The sequence below is a fragment of the Canis lupus genome, chromosome 4 (assembly GCF_003254725.2).
Source record: "Canis lupus dingo isolate Sandy chromosome 4, ASM325472v2, whole genome shotgun sequence".
In the NCBI taxonomy this organism is placed as follows: domain Eukaryota; kingdom Metazoa; phylum Chordata; class Mammalia; order Carnivora; family Canidae; genus Canis; species Canis lupus.
Genome location: NC_064246.1, coordinates 34,793,687 through 34,816,014, shown reverse-complemented (window position 1 = coordinate 34,816,014; position 22,328 = coordinate 34,793,687). Strand labels below are relative to the sequence as shown.

Genomic DNA, 22,328 nt, shown 5'->3' with positions numbered 1-22,328 from the left:
AACTCTTTTGAAATAGTCTCTTTATACCTACTTTTATGCATCAATGAGACTTTGAGATGGGCTCAAGGAAGAGGACAGCTGACGTGCAAAAGGAATTTCAGCCCTCAGAATTTACTTAATGAAATGTTTTGGTTTTTTAAATGGGATTTCTTTGTGAAAGAAGGAACTCGGCTCCCAGCTAAGCCGCATCAACGGTGCCATGCTTTTGCCATTTCAGTCCTAAATCTCCCCAGCGCACTGCCGAGCCATAGATGGGGTTGGGGGAGATGGTGACCAATGCTTACGCTGCTGTGGAAAAGCGTTCAGTTTTCACAGTTTGGCTAACCCATAAAGGTGCTCCAAACGGCTGTTGCTTCTAGCTGCTTCTTGTGTAAACAGGTGAGAAAGACTTGGATAAACAGTCCGTTATTAAGTAATGGGAAAGTGCAAGAAGGCTGTGGAAGTACTGAGGGCAGAAGGCTGGCCCCAGGGAGGCTGGCACCAGAGGGTAAGGCCATGACAGGGCGACAGGCAGGGAAAGCAATGGGGCTGGCGTGTGGGGTCTCGTGTGCAGGCCACTTTGGGCTCCACTGAGGGGTGGCGGGCAGCCATCTGTCGGGGGAAGCAGGAGGTCGCACGGTCAGATTTATGAAGATCTCACTACGGGTGGTGGGAGGGAGGGGGTTGCGGGGGGGGGCCCAGGTCCGGGAGCTGGGGAGCTGACCGCGAGGGAGCCGTTTGGAGCCAGGAGGGTCCTGAACTCTCCAAGACAGGTGAGGACATAAACCAGGCAGTGTGCGGGAGAGCGACCCGGTGACTCCCAGATTTCCGGGTGCAGTGTCGGGGTGCCATCCCCTGCGGGGAGCAACGCGGTGGTGACTCGGCCGGGCAGGCCCGGGACTCCTGGGGGAAGAGGTGCCGGCAGCAGGACGGGGACTGGTCCTGGGCTACGTGCGCAAGACCAAGCACCAAGCACCCTGTCTCTTCAGACGAACGGCAGGGGTGAGGAGTGGCAGGCAGGTTACTGGGGCTGAGTTCACCCTGAACTAGTTGGGGGGCTCCTGGTTGCAAGTGACAGAAACCCAATGTAAACAAGCTCCAGGGGCGAGGGGACAGGCCTTGAATCAATGAAGAGCTGCAGGCCCCGGCCCCAGGCTCCGTGCTGCTCACGTCTAACCTCGGTTCTCGGTGCGTTGGCTCTGTGCCCTCCTGCCTTGGCACTAGCGGCCTCGCAGCTCAGCCGCCAGCCAGGGCAAAGCCCATCTCCCTCCAAGCTCCGGGTTCAAGCAAACCTCAGGGGAAGGTTCTGGTAGTTCGCTGTGGTTCGCAGACCTGCTTCTTGAACCCAGCACCTGCCTGAAGGGAACCTGGGGAAGAGAAGGCAGGACTACAGCCACGGCCACTCCTCCGGCCTCGGCCTCGGGGGAGGCTTTCAGGTGGGCCAGGAGGCTGACCCCGGATATGCGGGTCTGAGGGTCTGAGGGGGCGCCCGAAGATGCAGATGTTTACCCATCAGAAAAGCAGCTCCAGGCCTTGTCAAAATTCATGGCTCAACCTATTCCCACGAGCTCAATAAGTAGATTAATTTAGGATCATTATTATTGAGATATCTCTTAATATGGATTTTATGGGGTTTCTTAATCTATTTTTTTTAAATAATCTCTAGGGATCCCTGGGGGGCTCAGTGGTTCAGCGTCTGCCTTGGGCCCAGGCCATGACCCCGGGGTCCCAGGATTGAGTCCTGCGTCGGGCTCCCCGCATGGAGCCTGCTTCTCCCTTTGCCTGGGTCTCTGCCTCTCTCTGTGTCTCTCATGAATGAATGAATGAATGAATGAATGAATGAATAATAAAATAAATAAAAAATAACCTGTACACCCATCTTGGGGCTTGAGTGATGACACTGCGCTCAAGAGCCACATGCTCGGCACTGAGCCAGCCGGCACCCGTCGGGGTTTAGGCAGGACCCGACTGTGAAGCTTGTAGTTGAAACGTGAACGGTTTCCAGAAGACGGCAGGTCTCCAGGCAGTACGTGTGGTAGGGCTCCAGTCAAGCAGGACACGACGCGCGTGCGGTTGGCGTGGCTGCGAGCACAGCGTGGGGCTGTTTGCCACGTTTTGGAGGCCGGCGTGGGCCGCGTGCACAGAGCGGCCTCCCACCCTTCACACAACCGCGCGGAGCCAGCTTTGCCATATGCAGCCAGAACTGCTGGATGGACAGTCTCGATGGTTTTTTTCAAGTGAAATGTATTGCAGGAAAAGTTAAAAAAAAAATTGCTTTTTGAGTGAGGGAGCGAGCAGGGTGGGGACAGGGCCGGAGCAGAGGGAGGACCCTGAGGGGAGCCCACCCCGGTTCGGCCTCGCACTCCAGCATCACGGCCTGAGCTGCATCAAGAGTCGGGGCTCGCAGCCCACGAGCCGGCAGGTGCCCCGGGACGAGCCGAATATATTCTTCTCTGCAAGTGGGAGTTCTCGCCCTCCCCCAACGGCCCTGGCCACCCTCCTGCCACCCCGACCCGGGCCCCCCGGGGCCGTCAGCCCCACCTCAGCCCAGGTGTCACCTGCCCAGCAAGGTCTTCCCCGTGCGGCCCAAGTGGCGCCTTGCAGGCCCAGCTGCTGGGTGTCCCCACGTGTCTCGGGTCACAGCATCACCCGCTTGTCGCTCGTCCCCCGTCCCCACAGCAGGCTTGGCTGCAGGCTGAACGGCCGCCGCCGGGACACGTTGCCGGGCCAGAGCTCCGTGCGGTCAGGAGCTGCGAGAGGCGGCCACCCGCTGTCACTGGCCCGGGACGCCTGAGCGAGGCCCGGGTGGGTGCTGTGTGGCGCGGGAGCAGGGCACCTGGGGAGCCTCGCTGTGAGCCTGAGGCCGCTCTGAAAACTAAATCTGCTTTTTAGCAACAACAGCAACCACATACGGTGGCCCAGGTGTTGAGAGGCTCTCGGGGAGGGACGGGAACGCCGCGGGGGCCGCCCCGCGAGCTCGGCCGGGAAGTGGGGGGGCGGGAAGCCCACGCCGGCCCTGCGGTGCTCTCCAGCCGGTCCCACCGGCTGCATCCAGGCAATAGGCGACAGGTGAGGGCCAGCCACGGGGGCTGAAGCCCTGGGGGCCCAGCAGATGCAGCCACATCCCAGGGCCCACCCAGAACCCCTTCTTCGTGCCAGGTCTGTATCATTAAGGAGCCTAAGTGCAGGGCAGCCCGGCGGGGGGGGGGGGGGGGCGGGGGGCAGCGGTTGAGCACCGCCTTCAGCCCAGGGCGTGACCCCGGGGTCCCGGGATGGAGTCCCACGTCGGGCTCCCTGCATGGAGCCTGCTTCTCCCTCTGCCTGTGTCTCTGCCTCTCTCTCTCTTTCTGTGTCTGTCATGAATAAATAAATAAAATCTTAAAAAAAAAAAAAAAGACTAAGTCCCACTGAATGCCAGCGGATACTCCTGGAGCAGCTTTAAATGATCATGTATTTCTCTTCAGAACCAACCCAACAGCAGTCAGTTATCATCCTGTTTTGCTGATTCCAAACCGCTGGAACCTAAGTTCCGGGAGAATAGTGGTTTTTGTCTCTTTTATTTACTATTATGTTCCCAGGGTCCAGAGCAGCGTTTGGCATATAGCAGGTGCTCAGGAAACATCTGTCGAAAGAACAAATGAATGTACCAATAAACAATTCTGTGAAAAGGGAAGAAATTTAAAAAAGAAAAAGAAAAAGAAAAAGAAAAAGGGCAGAAATTCTGGTACAAGGTAATTATACCAAACTGATCTGGGTGGTTCATATTTCTGGGCTATTTGTGTAACATTTCTCTTTTTGTGTAACATTTCTCTTTTTGTGTAACATTTCTCTTTTTTAAAGATTTTTTTTTTTTTTTTTATGATAGTCATACAGAGAGAGAGAGAGAGAGGCAGAGACATAGGCAGAGGGAGAAGCAGGCTCCATGCACCGGGAGCCCGACGTGGGATTCGATCCCGGGTCTCCAGGATTGCGCCCTGGGCCAAAGGCAGGCGCCAAACCGCTGCGCCACCCAGGGATCCCTTTTTTAAAGATTTTAATTAACTTATTTGACAAAGAGAGAGAGAGAGAGAGAGAGAGAGGGAGGGAGGGAGGGAGGGAGGGAGCCCAAGCAGGGGGAGCAGCAGAGGCGCAGGGAGAAGCAGGCTCCCCGCCGCTCAGAGAGCCCATGGTGGGGCTCGAGCCCAGGCCCCCCGGGATCATGAGCTGAGCCGAAGGCCGACACTTAACCCACTGAGCCCCGGCGCCCCGTGTGATAGGCATTCTTGTTGCCCGCTTCCCCCAAGCATCTCTTTCTGAAGGGACACGCAGAAGGACTTAAGGAATCCAAGGATGGGCCCACCCCATTGCTGGTAACGCTGATGATCCTGTTGGTATTTCCAACAAAAGTCACTGCATTTGGCTCTCGAAACACCTGTGAGGCAAGTGTCATTACCTCCACTTTGCAGAGAGATGAGAGACACTCTCCCAGTGTCACCGCAGTGATGCTAGATCAGCCTTGACCTGAGCCCTGGTCTTAACGTGTCAAAGCCCCTGCTCATTCCGGGGCCCCGCTCCCACATCTGGAAAATGCCCAGGGGCTCTTAGAGGCCCTCCAGCTTTACAGTCTGTGATTCTAGGAGCCTGGGGGCCGGGTGTCTGCATCTAAATTGCTACAGCTTTAAAAAGTGCTAAAATAGTATCTTGTTCCTTCTTGCAATTGCACAGCTCTTCTAAAATCTGATTGAGGTGCTAAAAAACTCAAGTAAATTGTGAAAAATTTCTCTTTTTATGTAATGCCTGGAAACAGAATACCTTAACAAAGAATGAATTGGTTTTGTGGAGCATGATATCCCCTGAAAGGTCTTCCTTTTTAAAAAAAAAAGAAAAAAATTGCCTTGAGAGAGTTTCTCGGAACTTATCTCAAAACAAAAGACATGGAAGAAAATACAGCAACTTTTCTAGAAATGAAGCCATTTAGAATAAAAATAAATAAATCTGAAATATTTCATCACCTAGTAGCCAAATAAAAAAACCTTTCCAGAAAGAAAAAAGCAAAGCTTGGTCTTCACTTTATTATTTACGTGGTAAATTCCCTTTTATGCAAGATATTTGTATTATTCGCATATCTCTGTCTGTTGAAACGAGTCAATTAAACTGCTTGTTGGGCCAGACAGCCAACAGAGCAAGTGAGTTTTATGTGCGTTCATACTCCACAGGACATTTTGTTTTGTCTCAAACTTTTATTTTTTTTTTTTTGCAGCCACACAGAAATAATCTGCTTTTGGTGTCATGTAAAAAAAAAAAAACCTTAACACAGAAAAATCTGTATTTGCACATCCTTTTTAGGTTTTATTGTGCTAAAAAGTAGATTCACACAAGCAAAAAAACAAAACAAAACAAAGAAACATGCAAAACATTTTTGTGCACACGTCTAACACACTACTTTCCACTTTTGAAATCTGAAAATTAAAAAAAAAAAAAATCCCAAAGCAAGAGTACTTAGGTTGAAACGCTAACATTATAAAAGCTACATTCCTGACAGGAACACTGCAGACACAAGTCACTCCATTGCAAAAAGTTAAGGTTTCTAAGTGTTACATAAACGTCAACAATGAGGAGACAAGAACTGTAGATCCAACGTGTACTCCCCAGAGGAACTATTAGAAATTGCCTGGCGTCCTAGGACACTCTGATGTTACCTTGAAGTAGATCCCACCTTAACCCCAAAGCTACACCCACCCTGCAAACACCGAGGGAACCCGGTAATCAGAGCTACCTCCTTCTCCTGCTGCCTTTAAGATGGTTTTGCCCTTCTTTTGTGTTTTGGTGAATGAGAGTCCCTCGGATCGACACTCGCTCTGAGATGTGGAAAACCCGAATCAGTTAGTGACCCGACGAAGTCCTCCGGGAGGCCTCCCTTCTCGTTCCATCCATCAGGTACTTTGAAATGATCGCACGTGCACGCGGGCACGGCCGTGTGTGCATGAGGCCTTTTAAAAGGTATTTTTGGAGACTTAACTCTCAGGAACTTTTCTTCCTTTTCTCGAGACCAGTCCCTGAAAACGTGTTTTCGTTTGTGCTTTAAGAGAAAACCTTTTTTTTTCTTTTTTCCTAGAGCTTTTCTGTACAGCCAGCGACCTCCTTATCCCCGTATATTTGAACTTTCCAAAAATAACAGAATGCTCCAAGGTACTTGTTTGCAAGTCCTGAAAAATCTCAGTCACTCCCAGCAGGTTTTACTGTGTGGTCCTGGAGATGGACTTTCTTACTGCGCCGCAGGTGGAGAAGGGCCCTGTGGTAGGAACACATTTAAGGCCCTCCTGGTGCTCCCTCGGGGACGGCTCCCCCCTTGGGAGAAAGGCCAGGGCCTCCTGCCGCTTCTTAGGGACGCATCCTGCGGCTTCTTTCTCCCTGGGGAGAGGGGACACACTAGGTAGGAAGGCAGGCCCTTGGAAGCCTCAATTCTCAGAAGAAAACATGTTCTAATGCATTCTCGGAAAACATGCAAAGAGAAAACCCAAAGCAGGAGCGAGGAGAGGGGCGGGGCGTTGGAGGGGCCCGGGGCAATCGCCCGGCACCCCTGGAAGGCCTGCATCCCGTGGGCTCTGTGGGCTCGGGGCTTCCCAGAGGGAGAGGCTGTGCCCCAGCGGCTCCGCCCCAGCTGTGCGGTTGCCGGGCCCCAGGGATGATGCCGCGACAATCTCATGATCTCGACTCTCGGCCTGAGCGGTGGGCAGGTACGTGGGCCCTGTTCCCTCCCTGTTCCCTCCCGGTTCCCTCCCGACAGTCAAGGCCATGGCCCGGGGAGGCCAAGCAGGTCCCGCCCAGACACCTGCCTCTAGGGACGCGGGAGTGCGCTCCCCTTCCCAGCCTGGCTTGGGCTGGAGGGGGGGGCGGGGGGGGGGCATTCTGCAGGGCATGGGGGTGCTGGAGGGCAGGGGGTGCGGGGGTGTGCTGGAGGGAAGGGGGGGTTGGAGGGCAGAGGGGGGCTGGAGAGCAGGGGGGCTGGAGAGTGTGGGGGGTTGCTGGAGGGCAGGGGGTGCTGGAGGGCAGAGGGGGGCTGGAGGGCGGGGGGCTGTAGGGCACGGGGTGGATTGGAGGGCAGGGGAGCTGGAGGGCACGGGGGTGCTGGAGGACAGGGGTGCTGCAGGGCGGGGGGGTGCTGGAGGGAAGGGGGTGTTGGAGGGCAGAGGGGGGCTGGAGGGCACGGGGGTCCTGGAGGGCAGAGGGGCGGGGCTGGAGGGCGGGGTGCTGGAGGGCTCGGGGCAGCTGGAGGGCGCGGGGGTGGGGGCTGGAGGGCGGGGGCTGGAGGGCGGAGGGGGGGTAGAGCAGCCCAGGGCTGGGGGTGCAGTAGGAGCGCGGCCCCACGGGAGGCAAGACACCGGAGTCGCCTTGAGATCTCCTCTCACGCAGCAAAGCAAAACTGGAGAAGCGCAGCTCCACCTCCCCGCGCAAGTCAGGAAGGAGCTAAGCCTTCGGGAACACGGGATGTGGGAGACGGAAGTGCGGTGGCGCAGGGCCCAGGCGGTGTGGGGTGTGGGCCGCAGCCCTCCAGCCCCCTCCCCGGCCCCCCTCCCTGTCCCCGGGGACACCTGCTGGGCCCCAGCCCTGCCTGCCGAGGGACAAGGGACAAGGAACGGAACATGCTTCCTTTTTAGGCGCCGAGAGCCACCCTCGGCCTTGGCTCTAAATATAGCCAATGGGCGGGTGGCCTGCGGGGGAGGCCTGCGGGGGTGGCCCCGGGGGGGGGGGGTGGCCTGTGGGGTGGCCTGCGGGGATGGCCCTGCGGTGGCGGCCTGCAGTGGCCGCGGGTCGGCTCCCCCACCCGGGAGCGCGGCGCCCCGCAGGGTGACCAGTGTCCCTGCAGTCCTCGAAGCCTGCCCCAGCCCAGCGGGGACCTACAGCTGCAGCCGCGGACTCCCTGGAGCTCGGTCAGGCATCTTCGTTTGGCTTCTAGACTCAGCTATGCAAGTACGCACTCTGTGTGCAGAAGAAGGACTAAAATCTTACTTCAAAGGGCTCAGTAGCTTCCTGTCTCCCCCTTTCCCCCCAGAAACACCAGCCTCCTCGCTCCTCTGTCGCCGGCAGCAGGCGGCCGGCCTGTCAGCGTCAGGTGCTCCGGGCTCCCTACACGTTGATGGCGTGCGCGTGCTTCTTGCACAGGGGCTTGTCCTTCTTGGAGTAGAACGGCTGTCCCTCCAGATTCACGTGGCACACCTGCGAGAGAGCGCGGCATGAGGCACGGCCTACCTCTCCCCGCCCCAAGCCCTGGCGGGCTTTCTTTAGATTGTGTTTATTTATTCCTGAGAGACTGAGAGAGGCAGGGACACAGGCAAGGGGAGGAGCAGGCTCCCTGCAGGGACCCAGAGGCGGGACTTGATCTTGATCTTCGGGGTCACGACTGGAGTGGAAGGCAGATGCTCCCCCCCGCTGAGCCCACCAGGCACCCCTCACCACTCCAAAGTCTTAATGCTGTAAGCAGAGTAGAGAGTCGAACTACAAAAAAATGTAAGACTTCCAAAGAGGAGCGGGGAACTAAATTCAAATGAAATTAAATGGAATACACAAAATACAAAAGATGAAGATGATCCATCGATGCTCTCCAGAAGGTACAAGAAACCAATACAAACTCGTGAGTCACTATCCGCAGAGGTGATTAACATCAAAAAAAAAAAAAAAATACCGTGAGTAAATGAACAAACCCATCAGAAAAAATTATCCTCACTAATAATTAAAGGAAAAATAAATCAAAATCTCCCTGAGAGACCACTGGGTATCTGTTAATCTAACAAAATCAAACAAACAAACAAAAACCCTCAATCTTTTGTTATCTTTAATGTTACAAGACCGCAACCAAAGTAAAAGAGAAAAAATAAAATACAAGCAACAGTGAACAATGCCAAGGGGGTCAGGCCTCCTTGCACCCTGCTAGGGACACAGCCCAGGGAATCGCCCCAATCTCCCGCGGGGGATGCGGCAGCCCGAGGGAGCCCTATCGCACAGGAGGCGTTTATCTTGCCAAACCTACTGCATGGGACAAGGTAGGCTCAAGCGCAAAACCGAAAACCACTAAAACGTCTCTCTGCAGGGAGACGATGACGTAAATTCCCGCCGTACGTTGTCCAGTGGGATGCGGTCACGGGAAAGGTCAGTTCAACATGGGAAATGGCATGCGGGGAGATACTACAGGAAACGAAGAGGCAAAGTTATATGTCCCTGTGATGACAACACATGAGGGCAGTTTGAAGATGGCGTCATCACAGAAAGAAGAAAACCAAGTAATATTTGTTGAGGTTACGGCGGGTCAGGCGGGAGCCCAGACCCTCTGTCTGCATGATCCCATTAATTCTCACGAAGACGTACGGGAAGGTATGACTTTCCCCCATCTCACAACTGAAAACGGCAGCTGCGAGAGCCAAGTGTCTCGCTGAAGCTGCAGACCAGGCAAGTCGGGGAGCTGGGTCTCCGGCTCCAGCTCGATTTCCCCACGCCCCCCAGCAAGAGGGGCTACACTTACTTGAAATTGTTCTGGGAGTACGGACGTGCACGGAGGTAGCCCTCCACGTTTGCTGGACTACGGGTGTGTAGGCCGGCCCTGGGTGCGGGATAGGCCAAGGTGTCGGAGTCCGCTGGGAAGTCACAGTGGCTGGGATGCGGCCCAGTGTCATAGAGGACATGGAATACACCAAACAGGGAGCACAGCTGGGGGCCACATCCCAGACACTGACATCAGAACAGGTGCAGGAAGGGCCGCTCTTGTGGCTCAGCGTATGCCCTTGGGCTCAGGGCATGACCCCGGGGTCCTAGGATCGAGTCCCGCATCAGGCTCCCTGCAGGGAGTCTCCTTCTCCCTCTGCCTGGGTATCTGCCTCTCTCTGTGTGTCTCTCATGAATAAATAGATTAAAAAAAGAAGAAAAAAAAAGATTCTCTCTCCCTCTCCCTCTGTCCCTCCTCCCCTCTCTGAAAGAGGCGGCAGGGAGAGTTCACATACAGAGGCACAAGGATAGACAAATCAGCCTCTCGAGAGGATCTCAGGTCTGCACGTGTGACGGCTCCGAGACAGCTGGAAAGAAAACTGGTGCCATAGTGGGCCCCTGAGCCAGTGAGAATTTTATGCCTGGGATTACTCAGGGCTGCCGACGGGCCCTGGAAACCAATGACCTAAAACGAGTGACTGAGCGGCACCTGGGTGGCCCGGTCAGTTAGGTGTCTGCCTTTGGCTCAGGTCGGGATCTTGGGGCCCTGGGATCGAGTCCCACATCAGGCTCCTCGCTCAGCAGGGGAGCTGCTCCTCCTCGTCCTCCCCCATGCCTGCTCCTGTGTGTGCGCTCTCTCTCTCTCTCAAATAAAGAAATAAAGAAATAAAATCTTTAAAACACAGAAGTGGCTGAAAGCATCGCAGGTGGGCGCGGTGATGTTGAGTGTAACCAGGCTCTCGTGGGCTTCAAGCTGCTGGTGAAAACATGAAGTCGAGCCCAAGGTCCGACCGTGAAGATGGGCAGGATGGAGACAGGCGGCTCCGGAGCGAGTCGTCAAGGAGCTGCCTGAGGACATCTGGGGCTCCGGCTACAAGACCCCGCCTTGTCTGGGACAACGCTGCCCACTTGTGAGACCTCTGGGGTGAGCTGGAGAGCTACCGGGAGGCTAAAGAACAAGAAGGGAGGACGGGCCAGAGCCTCGGGGGTGGCCCATTGATAAGATGGAGCTGAGGGCAGAAAACATCATAGAAAGGTCGGGCTCAGTGTCCTGGGCTGGGAGACTGGGGGATGCACGGTGCTTCCTAGTGGAGACCCCCAAACTACTCAGCAGAAGGTCCAACCCGCGGGCTCCGTGGTCTAGTGACATCAGGACCTGGTAGGAAGGAGTAGTGGTCATGGCCAGTGTTGGGAGGCAACGAAACAGAGCAGCGGCCGTGGCCTGTGGCACCGCCTGCAGGTCCTCTGCTGCCCTCCTCCCCGATGCCCACACCAGTGGGGACGGGCTGGAGGCCGGGAAGACTCCCGGGAAGAGAGGAGCCCCAGGAAGACACCTCTGACCCGCTGAGATGGGCCCCACATCCCTTCCGTTGGAACTCAAGTTCCAAAGCCAGGCAGGAGCTTAATCCCTCACCCCACCTTGACACAGCCCTTCTCAGCCATCATTTTATTTTTTTACTTTTATTGTTTTTCTTATTGAGAGAGAAGAACAGAGAGAGAGAGAGAGAGGGTGAGCAGGGAAGGGGAGAGGGAGAAAGAATCTTCAGCAGGCTCCAGGCTCAGCACAGAGCCTGATGCGAGGCTCAATCTCGCAACCCTGAGATCGTGAGCTGAGTCTAAATCAAGAGTCGGACGCTGAATTGACCAAGCCCCCAGGGGCCCCATCTCAGCCATCATTTTATATGCCTGAGGCTTTAGAGGGGCTGTCTTGTTCTATAATTGCTTGTATGTGCCAACTTTGTTTTCCTTTCAAGATCCAAACTCCTTGAAGGTGGAGATTTGTATTTCCCCAAACTCAAGCAATATTTGGTAAATTGAAGTAGCCTCAAGTTATCTGCTCTCCTGAGATCTGACTGATGGGTAAACAGCTTATCAGCTGGAAGAGCCAGTTCTGATCTTCCTAAGTCTGTTTGTTTTAGTTATAAGAAAACATGTTCATCAAAGATGAGTTAGAAATATAAAGTGATGGAAAAGGACTCCCCTCGCCCCCCCACCAAAAAAAAATCCTCAGAGTTTTCCCATCAAAAGATTGCCTTCCAAAAATCAAAACCAAAACCATGTTCCTCTTCGGTACATCTCAGCAGGGCAGTGAGTGGCCCAGAGGCCCATCCTGGTGGAAGACGCAGGATTCACCAGGCTGAGTCTCTAAAGGACAGGATCTGCCTGGCTTCCCGGGTAGACCCTTTGTCAGCGCGACGGGTCTCTCAGGCTTTTACTGGAACTTGCTTGTAATCATGGCCTGAACAACCCTATGCTCTCCTGCTCCTTCTGGTTTCTCTCTGGGGTTTGTGCCACTGTCAAGCTCAGCCAGACTCAGTGGCGCAAGGGAGCAGCCTCAGGCTCACCCTTTGCCATGGTGCCCTCTGCATGTGACATCAGCCTGCCCTGAGAGCACAGACCTTCTGTGCCACGGCCTGCCCTGGACCTTCTCCAAAGTCTCTTGGATCCTTCTAGAAGTTGGGCCACCAGGCTTGCAGGCGGTGTCTTAGCCTCAGACAAGCCACGGCTTGAACGTAGGGGTCAGAGGGCCCTGCGGGCCTCACTGAGCCGTGGCTCTGTAGGGGCAACCCGAAAGCCCATAAATTTTTTTTTTTAAAGCCCGTAAATTAACATTGTTGTCCCTCTTCGGTGGGGAGGGCCTGATGTAGGTAAAGGACCCTAAAAGGCCATTAGAAACACATTTTCCCAAAGCTGGAAAATCAGAGTGTTTTGACTGAATTGTGTTGTTTCCTCCCCCAAATTCACATGCCGAAGTCCCGACTCCCGGGACCGTCAATCGACTCGGTGCAGGGACACACCACTGACCTTATCCAGAAGCAGGATCTTTGCAGATATAATTAAGCTGTGAGTTAAATAAGATGAGCCCTTAATCCAACACGACCAGCGTCCTTATAAGAGGAGAAACATATAGAGACGGACGCACGGAGAGAGCCGCCTAAGGACACATGCGCAGCGGGCAGGCCGCCGGGTGACCCCGGGGCCAGAGACTGGGGTCCTACGGCTGTGACTCAAGGAACACGAGGACTGCTGGCAACGGCTGGAAGCTAGGCCCTGCCGACACCCGAAGCTGGACTTCCAGCCTCCAGAACCACCGAGAGCAGTAGCGTTTAGTCGCTGAAGCCATCAGACTGTGGTCGTGTAACCCCAGCCCCGGCAAGCGAAGGCTCGGAGTCAACACGGGGCACCCACCCCATCACCCCCTAAAAGGTGGAGTGTGGCCGTGGCGTGGAGCCCGGAGCGCAGCAGACTTTCTGGTGAGGGTGGTCCTCTACCGGAAGTCTATAAAATTGTCCGGTCTAAACCGCGTGGATGCCTTAGCCGTTGCCACACTTCACCTCAAGCAGCTCTGCTAAAACAAACAGGACAGTCGTCGTCGCAGCTCGCTGGTTTTCCCAAGTAAAGTCCAACTGATCGCAGACTCACATTACAGGCCTTTCCCAGGGAGGAATAATTCTCGGATCTAAGCAGAGTCTCCACGTCAGTGAACTGACTTCCGTGTCCCCTCTCCAACCCCACCCCTCGCAGGGAAATGCGTCTCACGGGGAAATGACCCGGCCGTTGAGTAGACCTCGACGGCACATGGGTAAGAGTTCATCCTGGGCCCATGTCAAGGCAGCTGCCTGTCATGTCAGGAGCTTAGGAAAGTAAAGGGATGCAGGTTCTATCAAAGGAGCCTTCTCTCAGCTTTTCATAGAATGAGTCAACGGGCTCCAATCCAGTGTTTCGGGGTGAAAATCTGGGGGAAAACGCTCGAATCACTTCATCATATCCACAGCAACTGCTAGGAAACCAGCCTGCTTGGCTCTGACCCGAGCATCATTTGCTGCTTCCAACTATGAGGGCCGTGCTGGTGAGGAAGCTGCTGGCTTGAAGATCCTGAGAGGACACCCTGTTTTCCTTAATGGAACGGGGAGCCACAAGGCCACGTTGGTTCCTAAGTAACTATTAGTAATAAAACTCCGCTAGACTGTGACGTACGGAGGCGCCATGGTACCTGCCGGCTCTTAAAAACCATCAGAATATCAGAATGTCACAGTGAAAGGATGTGGAGAGCTGACCGCGCGGCCCCACTAGGCCCCTCCTGCCCCTCCTCGGAGAGCGAGAACCCCGGCCAAACACATACTGCGCAGATGAAGCAGGTGTCGTGCCAGGTATGCCCCAGGGCTTCGATAAACTTGTCGCCGGCCTCCACAGGGAAATCACAGCCATGACACTTGGTGCTGAACAGGTTGACGTAGTCTGAAATGAAAGGCAGAGTGAGGACCGGGCCTCTGGGCGGGCTGGGAGAAGCATGCTGGCCACGCTGACCCGCTGCCACAGCAATGACACAGCCCCCCGGGTCACCGAGCTGGGGCAGCGGGTGGGACCTGCTTGGTTCCTCGTCATCATGCAGACGAAATGCTCAGCTACAGGGCTGTGTTCTTTTCCTTGCAATAATTGGCCCTGGGGTCGTATGGATTCACGCTTAGTTGCTACTCTGTGCTGGTTTGATTTGCAAACACTTTCCAGATCTCTCATTAACTTTCTACAGGGTGATTTTCTCCTCTTTTCTCTGTCACCCAAACAGACCAATCTCCCCAAAAAAAGAAAAAAAAAATCATGTTTCCCAATAGCTATGCTTAATTTGGAAGAAGGAGAGCTGTTAGACAGTATGTTCTTTGCCTGGCGGTTCTTTGGTCATTGGGCATTTGGGTTAATAACAAACTTCCGCTCCTGGAAACAATATTTGAGCTACTGCGTGAAGACATGCCTCCCCGCCCCACATCACCGAAGCGGTAACAGTACTATGTACTGTTTGTATGATGCTCTACAGTTCGCCAAGCTTTCCCGCACACATAGCCTCCTCCACCAGCATCTCGATGTCCCGATCTGTGGGTTAGTCAGTCCTAGTTTTCTTCCCACCCTCGACACGGTGCCTGGCACACAAGTCAGTACCCGACATACGTGTGGCCTGAGAGCGTGAATGGATGAACCAGTGAGTCAACAAGCCCATGAATGAACTTAATCTTCTAAAAAAGTCCCTCAGACATTGAACTTTCATTATTTTTCTGTTTTGTCTTGTGGATGAGGAAGCCGAGGCTTGCCAGAGTCACGGAGCTGAGACGCGGTGGGCCAGGTCCTAACTCCAATGCAAGGGCTGTGTTCTCTGGGCCCGAGGGCAAGCGGCCGACCACTCGGTGCAGAACCTTCCAGATTCCTTCGGAGCAGCCAGATGCCTCTCACAAAGCCTTCATTCCCCTCCAGGTGCCCTTGCCTCTCCTCGGCTCTGCCGCCCATGGCCTCCCCTTACGGCTTCCTGTCTCTGCTCCGACCTCCTGTGGGCGGTGTGCGCGCTCGCCACCCCCGCCCGCGAGCCAAGAGGCAGTGTGCCACGGGGACGGTGGGTTTGGGTTCTGAAGAACCAAAGCTCTGAGCTCAAGTCCTGGCTCTGTTCAGGAACCGGTCCTTCCAGGGGAGTTGCCTAACCTCAGCGCCTGTTTCGGCGTCTGCAGAACGGGAGCATGAAGCGGTACTCGGGTCCCTGGGCCCTGAGCCGTGGGCTTGCTGTGCGGGCTCGGGAAGGTCACGTATGTGGAAGGACTTGGCACAGGACTCAAAAACGTGGCTCTTACTGTGAATGTCTTTATAAATGACGAAAGGAGGGGAAGAAACGTGGTTCTGGGGCCTACTCGGCCCCAGCCCCATACTAATGCTTTTCTAGGTTTCCCGTTTCATCTTCACTGTGCAAAGATGCATTATTCCCATTTTAAAGACGAGGCAACTGGCCGCAGAGGTTCTATCCCACCGGCAGCACGGGGCCTGAGCTCCCTCCTCTTTCCAGGACTTCATATGGGGCCGAGGTCCCTCCTCTTTCCAGGACTTCCCACGGTCTCTAGCTCTCCGTCTGCCTTTGAGCTCTGATACCTTCCATCTCTCGCCTACTTTTCCCGATGCACGGTTTCCCGGTCCGTGTCTGACTGGCGTTTGCCACGTGCAAATGCTGTCACAAAGTCAGAGCAGGTTTACGACAACTCTGTGCTCTGCAGGAGCCGGCGTGGGTGAGAAGCGGGGCCCCGGCCTGCCGTATCTCCGTGGGGTGGAGCCCCGTGCCCCTCCTCGGCCTTCTCGCGCCTCACTCCGGGCCCAGGTGCCCTGGGCTCTCTCCTCTACCTCAGGCCTGTGCAGGAACCAGGCCCGGGCCTGGAAAGCCCTCCCTGCCTTGCCTACCTGGATCTCCCAACCCTTTGGGCCAGGTCTTGCTTCCAGAAAGTCCTCGTCCCCCACCCCACCCAGGATGGCTGAGCTGGCCTTCCTGAGGGCTTCTCTGGGGTTTCCCTGCCTTCTCACCAGATTCGTTCATTCATTCAATCATTATCTCTTGACTATCCATTTATGGGCCAGCATATCGCAGGATAAGGTATCCGCTTGAGGTTTTTGAGGGCAGAGACCCACTCCTAATGCTCAGCGTCTTTCACAGTAACTGGCACACATTTGATGGACCCGTGACGAATGGACAAATAAATGATTCGGGAAACCTTATTAATGATTCCTTCTCTTGTTGTGCAGCCTAATAGTAAAGCTCTTACAATGGAACGTCCAGTCTTGCCTGCCGATAGGTTTTTCTGCCTTGTACTTGATTCCGTATGGTCTGGAGAACTGCCACTTTGCTTTAAAATCTGGTAGCACAGGTCTTGATCCTAATACATTTTTTTTTTAAAGTTCACATATTTCATCATTTACCCCACCCCCTAAAAAATCTGAGAATATAATTGGAATTAAGTTTGTGCCTGTGGCTTCCCCACCATGAGCAAAATCTAGTTCCTCATGTATTTATTTCTTTATTTCTCCTATTCGGTCTTTGTAATTTTCTTTGACTAACTCACTTATGCCCCAAGTTGAATTCATACCCTGTAGTTAATGGATTTTATTGCTATTGTAAAAGGGTTTCCATCCATCAAATCACAGGTGCTCTCTCTGTTGAAAAAGGGCTTAGTGCTTTCCGAGAGCAGTGGTTCTCCAACGTTAGGATCACTCCAAGGGTTCACTAAAACACAGATTGCTGGGCCCCACCCCTCAGAGTTTCTGATTCAGCAGATCTGGGGTGGGGCCCAAAGATCTGCATTTCTGTGATCCTGATACTGCTGGTCTTGGGGTTATACTTTGATTCTCAAACTTAACTGAGTATAGAATCATCTGGGTGGAGGTAGGAGGGTGATGAAATTCTGCATCTGTAGGTCTGGGAATTGGCCTTCTATACTTTAAAGCTTCCCAGGTGACCATGATGCCCCATCAGGTCTGGGCGCTGCTCAGGGACAGGCCCATCCATGAGGGGGGCTGACCTTCCTAACTCTCTCATTCATGCACAAGGGATCATATGTGACAGTGTCAGCTCATCGTGGCAGTTGACAAAATCTTTTTGAGTCTAGATCCTATCATTCTGGCATTCTCCCTTCTGTCTTTTCTTCCAAGTTGTTGATAAAAATGATGACAAGGTACCACAATGAGACACCACCTCACCCTCATTAGGATGGCTGCTATCAAAAACCCAGTAAAATAGCAAGTGTAGGCAAAGATGGAGTAAAATCGGAACCCCGTGCATGGTTGGTAGGATCGTAAAATGGTGTGAGGCTGTTATGAGCATATTATGGAGGTTCCTGAAAAACTCAAAAATAGAAATACCATGTGACCCAGCAATCTTACCTTGGGGCGTATACCCCCAAAGAACTGCAAGCAGTTCATAGCAGCATTATTCACGATAGCCCAGAAGTGAAGCAACCAAAACGTCCATCAGATTGGGGGGGGGGGGTGTTACTATGGAGAGGGGCAGTGATGATAGTAGAAATCTATCATTCTTCTGCAAGCCTCAGACACGAATTCTAGAAGTTGTAATGCTTTTAGTCAATTAATAATAGCAATCCGGGTTTTTGTGGGTTTTTTAAAAGGTCTTATTTATTTATTTATTTAGAGAAAGAGCATGAGCAGGGAGGAGGGGCAAAGGAAGGGGGAGAGAGAGAGAATCCCAAGCAGACTGCGCACTGAGCACGGAGCCCAACATGAGGCTCCATCCCATGACCCTGAGATCATGACCTGAGCTGAAACCAAGAGTCCGATGCTTAACCGACTGAGCCGCCCAGGTGCCCCAGTAACAGAGTCTGTACTGGACTGGCATGACGACACAGCTACCAATTATCTGCTAATTATCTAACAATTATCACCACACACTCCCAATAAGGGAAAAGACATTCTTATGTTCTCCCTTTTACAGATATGGAAACTGAGATATTGAGTGACCAAGTAGCTAAGTCATTCAATGGGTGAGACCTACAAAGAGATATCAGCCAAGAAGCTTTTTGTCCTATAGTCTGTTGCCAGGGGAGAATAGCGTTGCTGCTCTGCTTGCCCCCTGGAGGGGCTGCGGTGTTCTCTCCCTCCTGACTCTCAAGTCTGCGAACTCCCTGTGTTTCTTTCCGCCCTCAGCTTTGCTGCGCAGGCGCCGTTGCTCTGTTTCCCTTCAGCAGCAGCACGCTGGCTTCTCCCTCTTTTATTTGGTGCTGATTTTTTAGTTCGATCGTCTTAACTCCATGTCTAGGCACCTCTGCTGGAATCGGCCTCGCGTCCTCTTCCGAGAGAGGCAGTCTAAGGGGCACCTGGGCGGCCCAGTCCGTTGAGCTCCCGACTCTGGATTTCAGCACAGGTCATGATCTCAGAATAGTGCCATCAAGCCTGGTGTCCAGCTCCCCCTGGGGAGTCTGCTTCTCTCTCTCTCTCCCCCTGCTCCTGCCCCTTCCCCACCCCACCCCCCACTCAGGTGCTCTTTCTCTCCAAAATAAATAAATAAGTCATAAAAAAAATAGGCCGTCTATGAATAAATGAATAAATAAATGAGAAAGTGGCTCATCAGCCAGGACAGCTAATTCTCTAATGGAGTGCTCCCTCTACAATAACTTATTCCAAGTTTTAAGGTTAAATGTAGCATTTTGGGGAACAGAGAAACTCTGAATTCAGGCAGGGAGATTACGGGACTCTGAAGGAACATCAGAGGAGCAGGGAAAGGGATTTTCACGGGCTCGTGCTCGAGGGTTGCCCACTTCCTGGGGTTAGTTCTCACCACGCCACGTGGGGCAGGTGTTTCACAGGCCCCTTTGTACAGATGCGGGCAGTAAGGCTCAGACAAGCTGAGTAACTCGTCCAGGGTCACAGAGCCAGCCCAAGGTGGAGCCTGAACAGAACCTAAAATGAAGTCCAGAGCCACAGCCTTTTCAAACTCCAGATCAAAATCATCTGGAAGGTTTCCCAGGTGGTTGCAAGATGCCAATGCGTGACCCACATATTTGGTGCAGAGAAGGGAACGGAGATCAAGCATGCAAAAAAAGAGAAGATGAAGAAGACGGTGCTACAGGCCTGGCCCCCGCCCAGCAAAGCCCGATTCTGCTGCTGGGAGCCTCCTAAGGGTGCCCCAGAGTGCGTGCAGGCAGGGGTCCCCGTGCCGCCGCCCCCCCACGTGGGGCCTCCCTCAGGCACCGTGGTCCTACCTTTCTCACAGTAGGGCTCCCCGTCTTCCATGTGGAAGAGGCTGTTCCCGAAGGGCTTTTTGCAAGCTGCGCAGACGAAGCAGGTGGTGTGCCAAGTCTGCCGCAGGGCGTGCATCACTTCCTGGGGGAAAGCCTCAGCTCAGGCTGGGAGGGCCGGGGGCAGCGGGAGCTGGGCGCCCTCGGCCTCCGTGGGTGCGTCCCATCGGGGAGCAGGGCAGGCGAGCCCGGGAAGGGGGTCAGACGCGCAGAGCCCAGGCCCGGAGGGCAGGGAGCTCACACTCGCGCGTAGCGCTTGCTGGGGGCTGGGTTCTGTGAGCAAAGCACCCTCGAGGCGGTTAGGGAAGCTGTGGTTCTCCCAGCTTTGCCGGGAGGGAGCAGCTGCCCATGGGGGCCGGGCCACCTGGGCACGGCGGGGTCACCGAAGGCAGCCTGTAAATGGACGACTTGCTTTGCGGCAAGGGCCCCGGCACCCAGTCACCTCTGCCCCTGTGCTCCTGGGGCACAGCCCTCCTCCCCCCCCCGCCGCCCCCCCGCCCAGGACAGCAAGCGGCTCTCGCTGTCAGCCACCTCCTCTTCCTAGCTTCCCAATGGGGCCCCCATGGAGGTGGTGGACGGCGAAGACAAGGGTCGGGGGAGGGGTGCCGCCCACTTACCCCCATGATTTTGGTGTTGCACTTGGCGCAGATCGGAGCAAAGAACTGCTCATAACAGCGCTCGCAGTAAACGTTGCTCTGCTCCTCCACGAAGCACACGTCCGCCAGGGAGGTCTTGCAGTAGGCGCAATTGAACTCCTCCGGGTGCCAGGAACGGCCCATGGCTACCAGAAAGGGGCCCCTGGGGGAGCGGGGAACGGCACCTGTCAGGCACCCTGAAAGCCTGGGGCCAGAGATTCCGGACCCCCAGCAGCGTGCAGACTTTGGCCCGATGACCCTGACTTTGTGACCATTCTAATGAGCAAATGTGAAGTTCGGAAAAAGCTCTATGCAAACCGAGATTCATCGTTGCATCAATAACAATAAAGAGACAGCGGGGAGGGACTCCGATATCTGCCGGTGGGGGGCAGGAGGCACGGGTACCCCGTCCTTCAGTGGACAGCTGATGACCGATGATCCATCGAGGAGGGCTCCCCTGCCCTGTGCGGCTTAAGAAGAAACGTGCCTTTGCCAGCTTGTTTAGGCCTCACAACAACTCTAACAGGTAGGACTGTGGTCCCCACTTTCAGATAAGGAGGCTGAGGCACAGAGAGGCGAGGCCAGCTGTTCAAGGCCGCAGACCCCGGGCACAGCCTGGGCAGCCCAGCTCCGGCCTAGCAGCCAAGCAGTGAGACTACGAGACGTTTTGCATTTTAAGTTTTACTTTTCTGAACTCTATACATCCGTGAAAGGACTGGGCTTCCTTCCAGGGTGGCTGCTGCACGCCTCAGGCCTGAGCGGCCCTGGCCTGTCTGGGAAAGACCCAGGGGCAACCCTAAGGGAAAGCTGGGTCAAGGCCAGCACCACCCGCCGGCTTGCAGCATGCCCACCAGACCCACCAACAGCAAGACCCGGGGTCCCCGAACTCGGCCTTGGCCCGGGGGCGGCCCTGGCGCCCGGCAGCCTGCTGGGAGCTTCCCCCGCTTACCTCACACAGTCGTCCCGACTCCCCAGGGACGTGGGTGTCCCACGGGTGTGGAAGCTGGAGCCCCAATGGGGCCAGACAAGCTGGCGAGCCGGGGGAGGCTGAGGCCGCCAGCGGGCAGCCTTCGTGTCCCCCCCTGCTCCCCAGGGCTCAGGGCACAGCTGACCGTACCTGATGACGTTGTTGCAGTGGCCGCAGAGCGGGGTCCTGCTGCTGGCCGGGAAGCGCTCCGCCCGCTGCACGATGCCCCTGGCCAGGGGGGACACTTGGGGCCCGGGGGGGCCGTAGGTGGGGGCCCCTCGCGGCAGGGTCTGTCTGCTGGCCGAGCTGCTGCTCTTGCCGGGGGCAAACTTCTGAGAGAAGCTGTCGTCTGCCACCCACGGGGGACGGCTGGCCGACTCCACGGGGCCGCCACCGTAGGCCGCGGACGGCGTGGGGCTGTAGCCCGGGCCCGGGGCCGGCGAGGGGGTGTAGGGAGCTGGGCTGTAGCTGGGCCCCGGGGAGGGGCTGTAGGTCGCCGCGGGCACTGCCAAGCCAAAAACAGCCCAAGAAAAGCACATCAGGAATTCCTTTCCCCCGCGCCCACCCCGGCCAGGGCCCCAGAACAGAGGCCTGTGACTTGCCGCCCAATCCCCGTGTTTGTGGAGGACGCGGTTCCCAACCTCCAGATGCCCAGTGCTGGACCTGGGAGCCCGCATGGGCTGGGAAGGGACGTCAAGTCTCTGGAGGCACCACCAGAGGCCTGCAGGTCGCGGGGAGCGGGCCCGGCGTGCCTAGGTCCCCCCGCTGGGCCGGGCCTGGAGCCGGGCAGCGTGGCCTTGACCCCAAGTGCTCTCGGTTGCACTCTGACCGGCGGTGGGACACCCGAAGTGCCTCAGGTCCGTGTACTTGCTGAACCGGGACCTAGTCCAGCCCTTGGGACAAAGGGGCGATTGGATTTTCGGGTTCAGGTTTCACGTTTAGCCATAATCATCAGCTCAATTTGTACTGGGGGGAGCATTTCACCTTGGTTTGATCAGGGTGGGGGGTCTGAACCATTCAGAGGGAGCCTGCGCACAGGGGCTGGGGTGACACAGATTGGCTGCTTCTGGGAGCCCCTGCTCCCCGACATGGTTTTGGGGGGCACAGAGTAGGCCTGGGCAGCTGCGAGGACATCACCGTGAAGTCAGAGCACAGGACAATGTGCTGCGTCCCTTCTGGAACCCCTTCCTGCAGCTTTCCCAGAGCTGAAAATTCTTTTGGGGTGACAACACAGAGGAGCACTGCAGCTGCTCACCCGAGGCCCTCTGAGGCCCGGGCCCTCAAAACGTAGGCTTTGAGGTTCTGCTTCCTCCCACGTGGAGCCTGCACGCACATTCCAGCCAGGGAGGTTCCAGAAGCCTCACCTGCCGTCCTGGGGAAGCATGTTGGGGCAGCCTCCCTCCATTCCCGAGCCTGCCCCTGTGGCTGCATACGCCGAGGGGTGCTGAGACAGACCCCGCGGTGTCTGGCTGGGAAGGAAGGTCTTGCTCAGGGGCTCACGTCCCCCCTGCCTCTGTCTCTCCC

The 22,328-nt window shown here is 55.4% G+C and overlaps 1 protein-coding gene across 6 annotated transcripts in view; it reads right to left on the bottom strand.

Moving 5' to 3' along the window:
- Nucleotides 1–5,282: 5,282 nt before the first annotated feature.
- LDB3 (LIM domain binding 3) overlaps nt 5,283–22,328 on the bottom strand; it is a 56,894-nt gene continuing 39,848 nt past the window's right edge. For 5 of the 6 annotated variants that reach the window (XM_035715434.2, XM_035715433.2, XM_049109097.1 and 2 more), the window contains 5 exons: nt 20,955–21,309; nt 19,820–20,000; nt 19,167–19,287; nt 13,778–13,893; nt 5,283–8,175 (listed from right to left, as the gene is read on the bottom strand). In XM_035715434.2, the coding sequence (XP_035571327.1) occupies nt 8,086–8,175; nt 13,778–13,893; nt 19,167–19,287; nt 19,820–20,000; nt 20,955–21,309 (863 nt within the window). In that variant the 3' untranslated portion in view covers nt 5,283–8,085. The remainder of the gene's footprint in view (nt 8,176–13,777; nt 13,894–19,166; nt 19,288–19,819; nt 20,001–20,954; nt 21,310–22,328) is intronic. The other variant, XR_004815284.2, reaches the window with a different exon arrangement.